Below are 5,606 nucleotides of genomic sequence, written 5' to 3' on the forward strand. Positions count from 1 at the left end.
GAACACTTGCCCCAGCAGGGCAGATGCAGGCATGAGGCCTGAGGGCCGAGAGGCCACAGGAAGCAGAAGCTGAAGAGACAAGGGACACAAGAAGCTGAGCTGCCTCGGTCTCAAAAGGTATGGCCATGACCTTAGGGGTTTCAAAGGGTGGAGCCATGACTTCTGGTGTTTCTAAGGGTGGAGTTGTCACTCCAATGGACTAGGAGAATGGTGCGCCTAAAGCCAAGGGAGCAGAGTTGCTGTCCAGTGGGCCTGGAAGGCAGAGCTGAAGCCCAGGGCCGAGGGGCCTCCACTCAAAATCCAGAGACCGTGGCCAATATCTAGAGTCTGGAGGGCAGGGCCATTGTGTAAATTGTCTCAGAGAACAGAGGATTATTTTCAAAGCCTTGAAGGCTAATGTAATGTGTTCTGCTGACTTGCTTGGTGCCTGTTATCACTTCTTTCCCTGCAATTTCTCCCATTTGTAGTGGAAATGTCTAGCTTGTGCCTGTTCTGCCATTGTACCTTTGAAAGCAGATAACTTGTATTCTAGATTTCACAGATGAAGAGGAATTTTGGGATTTTGGACTTGGAGTTAAGACTTTTGCTATGATACGATGGGGTGAATATGTTTTCCATGTTGCAAGGATGTGATTTTTGGGGGGCCAAAGAGTGGAATGTCATGGTTTGAATTATGTCCCCCCAAAAATGTGTATATCAGTTTGTCTGGGCCATGATTCCTGGTACTGTGTGATTTTCCTGTATGTTGTAAATCCTGCCTATATGATGTTAATGAGGGAGGATGGGTAGCAGTTGTGTTAGTAAGGCAGGACTGGATCTACAAGACTGGATTGTGTCCTGAGGCAATCTCTTGAGATATAAAAGAGAGAAGTGAGCAGTGAGACAGGGGGACCTCATACCATCAAGAAAGCAGTGCCGGGAGCAGAGCGTGTCCTTTGGACCGGGGTCCCTGCGCCGAGAAGCTCCTAGTCCGGGGGAACACTGAAAAGAAGAAGGCCGACAGAGAGAAAAAGCCTTCCCCTGGAGCCGACGCCCTGAATTTGGACTTTTAGCCTACTTTGACTATGAGGAAATAAATTTCTCTTTATTTAAAAAAAAAGAAAATGGAATCGTGTCAAAGTGTATACTAGAGGTCATAAATGCCAAAGTCAGTGCTATCAAGAGACTTTATCCACACATTATATGCCTAAGTGTTAATTACAAATAAATCATTTTCCAGGTGACTCAACTACCAGTGACTACAGCAGCCAGACATGTGTGTGGAGAATGTGTGTGGAAGTTTAACTGCCAGAAGGCTAAATGAAAAACAGTCATGTTACTACATGAACAGCTCATAGTTATGTCACATACTCTAGGGTTTCTGCTGCCAACAGAAACTTGATTAGCAACTTCTTAAGGTTGTCAGTTGTCCCCTGATGACATTAAGCATGATGACTTATCCCTTTTCTGCCTGCTTGTTCACTTATTGGTCACCTTATTAGCACTCTTCCTGGTGTGTATCATTCACTCTATCAAGAGTGTAGCTCCTTCTAGGTGAGGATTTACACTTCATTTACTCTTAGCCTCAATTATGGTGTAGGGTTGTTAAATACTTGTGGTCTATTGGTGAATAACTGATTGCTGAAGAAATGAAGGAAATAATTTTAGGATGAAAAAACCCTGAAGTTTAAATAATAATGAAAGACATGCTCCCTGATAGGCCGCAGAGTCTAATGGAATGAGAATTCACTTAAGCATCAGGCAGATGATACTTCAGTAGCCCCCTCAGGGTCTCCTCAGTTGTCATCTGAAGCCTGCAGTTGTTGAAACAGTAGAAATATAACTTAGTTATCACTGGATTTCCTTTTAGACATGGATGAACCCGCAGTCTACTATCAGGACCTCAGTTTGTTGAAAAAGAATACACAGAATTACAAACTTAAAGGAGTCCTGGTGGTATGGTTAAGTGCTCAGCAGCTAACTAAAAAGTTGGTGGTTTGAAGCCACTGAGCGGCTCCACAGGAGAAAGACCTGGCGATCTGCTTCTTTAAAGATTATAGGTACTCCCCAACTTACAATGGGGTTCCATTCCAATGACTCCATTGCAAGTTGGTTCTGACGTAAGTTAAATACTCTTTTTTTTAGTTGTCTTTATTATTGCCTTCTATTATCAGTATCTTTATAAATCTGATCTTTGTAGTTGTAAACATTACATATAAACATCTGCCAGTGAACATCTGAGAATGAGAACATCAGCAAATTACGCACTGTTTTTAATACATATTACTAACTATAAGATGTACTAAAAAAAAAAAAAAAAAAAAAACCACCAAAGAAACAGATGGTTGGAAGTGCAGTTTGTCTTAACTCAAACACGTCTTAAGTCGAGGACTACCTGTACAGCCAAGAAAACCCTACAGGGCAGTTCTGCTCTCTCACATGGGGTCGCTGAGTCAGATTCGACTGAGGGCACTCAACAACAATTACACACTATTTCATTTTTTCTTAGACTGACAAAGAACTTAATCATTTAACTTCCTAATGGAACGTGCTTGGACTCACTTCTACTAATGCTTTTATGTAACTAAAGTGTGCGCTTCATTTTTCCCAACTCTGGATCCTTTATAACTCTGAATAGGTCTTAGTCTTCCCACATTTTTATGTTGATGTTTAGGAAGTAGGTAACTTGGAAAAACAACTTTCCTCAGAAAATAACCTAGAAACAATGTAAGGATTTTTCCAAACTATGATTTTTCTGGAATTTGACTCTGAAAAAGATAGTCATTTATATATATATATATTTAATCCATGTCCTTAGACAACTTTGTGGACCAGAGCCACTAACCCCACTGCTCTCCAACCACTGAATAGTCATGGATTTTTTAAAAAATGAAATTAAAGTAACATCACAGTTTAATGAATTAATGCTAAGCAAATGCTTTTATAAAGTACTAGCTCAGTTCGTACACCTTTGTTGGAGGCAGAAATAGTGAAAACATTCTAATCTATTGGATATCATTAAGGGGTCTATGGGAAATGGGCACGGAGTTGTGGAATTGTTCTGGTAGTTACGTTCTTCTGTGAATGACTGCCAGTTACGGGAGGTGGGGGTGGGGCACCAGGAAACGGTATTAGGAATAAAGAAGTACATTGCTGGAGAACAAGTGACCGTCCCTCCCTCCCCCATACTCTCCCCTTCCATGTTTGTAAATTTTTTGGCCTTATCAAGAACCTGTTGTTGTTAGTTGCCCTCAGGTGGCTACTGGCTCATGGCGACCCTGTGTGTGCAAAGTAGAATTGCTCCCAAGGGTTTTCAAGGCTGTGACCTTTTGGAAGGAGGTCCCCAGGCCTGTCTCCCGAGGTGCCTCTGGGTATATTCAAACCACCAACCTTTTGAGTGCTTAACTGTTTGCACCACCCAGGGACTCCACAATCAGGTAACTAGAGCGTAAAAATATAAAAGATACCAATACCTCACCAAATTGGAGAGGCATGGTGGAAGACCCTTTAAAAGGAGAAAACTTTCCATTAAGAAATATTCTTAAAAATAAGTTAAATCATATTACTCTCAAGTCATTACAAATGTAACTGGTGATTTCATTGAAGCCAAATACTTCAATGAAACATATTATCGATTAGTTTTTTTTTTACTTTGAAATAATTTAAGACTCACAAGAAGTTCCAAAAATAGTAGCGTTCCTTTGTACTATCTACCCATCTTTCCCCAATGATAATATTTTACATAACCATAGTAGATTATCGAAACCAGGAAACTGGCACACTAGACATTAGTTTTTAAATTGAGGATACTTGAAAAGTTTGTTATAGTATTTTAAGTATTTCATCTGAACATTGGGGAGGGAAGTTTCCTTGGAAGCAGCCAGGTTGGAAAGGTGAAGGGGGTGACATTCAAAGAGGTTAAGTGCTTTAGCCAGTACCAGAATTGCACTATCTTGGAAAAGTATTTCTCAACAAATTAAGTTTTAAAACCTAGTCATGTAATAGAAAGGTAACGAGACTCTCATCCCTAGACTAGTCTCAGGGATTCAAGCTGGGGAGAAACAACTGGTCCAAGTAAAACGTGATGCACTCTCAAGTCCTTTCCAACTCTAGATTGTAGTTGTTTGGACCAGTATATTGTTTTTGCTTCGTTTTTGAGGAAAATGTAGGCATTTCTAGCTAACATCACAGAGGAAAAAAGTAAGTGAGCTTGAGTTCATCCATCAAGCCTCATGGAGGTAACCACTCATGACTACATAAGCTCCGAGGCATAATCAAATTACCTCTGTAAGGTTCTCACCTGAAATCTATTTTTGGCAAGAAGGGATTTTCCAGATTACTGAAAGCTGTGGTGCTGTCACTGGCAGGGCGTGAGTTTCGCAATGGGAGCTGGAGCAGAGAGCAGCTGCCCTCCTGGAGTCCTCACGCTTCACTTCCATCCACTGGGAACCACGTGCTTCTCGGGGGCTTTTGATGGGAACCCATGCGGTTCACATTCTTGTCTTCTAAAAATATGTACAGCAAAGCAGGCCTCTCCAGCTTCTTGCGCGCCACTTTCCATGCCAAGCTGGTCCACACACGAGGGCAGAGTTGTGCGGCCGACGGTGGGCCAACGTTCCTCTTTGTACACGTGCAGCGTCCGCCGCGCGAGAAGCGACAAGCGAGGGGAGCGCGACATTCGGAGGGGCGATTACTGAAACCGTTCCTTGAGGGATTTCAGGAAATTCTGCTAACTCTAACTAACTAGGGAACCCTGGTGCCGTGGTTAAGAGCTCGGCTGATAACCGGAAGGTCGGCAGTTGGAATCCCCCAGCCGCTCCTTGGAAACCCTATGGAGCAGCTCTATTCTGTCCTCGAGGGTCGCTGAGTCGGAATCCACTCGATGGCAGGGGGTGACTAGAGGACGGTCTCCTGGAAAGCTCATTATTCTTGTGACTAGAAAGATCACAAAAGAGGAAGCCGGGACCTGGTTTAATACAGTCTCCTTTGCCATCCGGGGCCCGCGTCCCGCCCCGAGAGTAGGGCGTGAAGCACCACGACTCTCTGGCGGCCCCTGCCCCTCCCGGCGCGCGGCGCACGGAGGGTCCGCCTGCGTAGGCCCCGCCCAGGGACTAGTTGGCGCGCGTCAGCGTGCGTGGTGTCGTCAAGGCGGAAGCGCACGCTGCGTGAAGCGCCCCGAGCGCGGCAGCGACCGGGATATCCGTCGCGCCGAGGACGCTGGTTAGTCTCGCTCTGGGTTCCGGCTGCGTTGGGCGTGCGTGCAGCTCGCGGAGATTATGGCGTCCGGGCCTCACCCGACCGCGGCCGCCGCCGCCGCCGCCGCCTCGTCGGCCGCTCCGAGCGCGGGCGGCTCCAGCTGCGGGACGACGACCACGACGACGACCACGACGGGGGGCATCCTGATCGGCGACCGCTTGTACTCGGAGGTGTCGCTCACTATCGACCACTCGCTGATCCCGGAGGAGCGGCTCTCGCCCACTCCGTCCATGCAGGACGGGCTCGACCTGCCCAGCGAGACAGACTTGCGCATCTTGGGCTGCGAGCTCATCCAGGCCGCCGGCATTCTCCTCCGGCTGCCGCAGGTGCGTGCGCCGCCCGGCTCTGCCGGCGCTCTCCCTGCCGGGCCC

The 5,606-nt window shown here is 46.1% G+C and overlaps 1 protein-coding gene across 4 annotated transcripts in view; it reads left to right on the forward strand.

The window, feature by feature from the left end:
- The first annotated feature begins 5,004 nt into the window (after window positions 1-5,004).
- The window catches only part of CCNL1 (cyclin L1), a 14,101-nt gene continuing 13,499 nt past the window's right edge, over window positions 5,005-5,606 (forward strand). Inside the window, exon 1 of one of the 4 annotated variants that reach the window (XM_004379165.3) lies at window positions 5,005-5,561. In XM_004379165.3, the coding sequence (XP_004379222.1) occupies window positions 5,256-5,561 (306 nt within the window). In that variant the 5' untranslated portion in view covers window positions 5,005-5,255. The remainder of the gene's footprint in view (window positions 5,562-5,606) is intronic. The other 3 variants (XR_002824549.1, XM_004379166.2, XM_023733868.1) reach the window with 3 other exon arrangements.

This window comes from Trichechus manatus, unplaced genomic scaffold (genome assembly GCF_000243295.1).
Source record: "Trichechus manatus latirostris isolate Lorelei unplaced genomic scaffold, TriManLat1.0 scaffold00062, whole genome shotgun sequence".
Classification (NCBI taxonomy): Eukaryota; Metazoa; Chordata; class Mammalia; order Sirenia; family Trichechidae; genus Trichechus; species Trichechus manatus.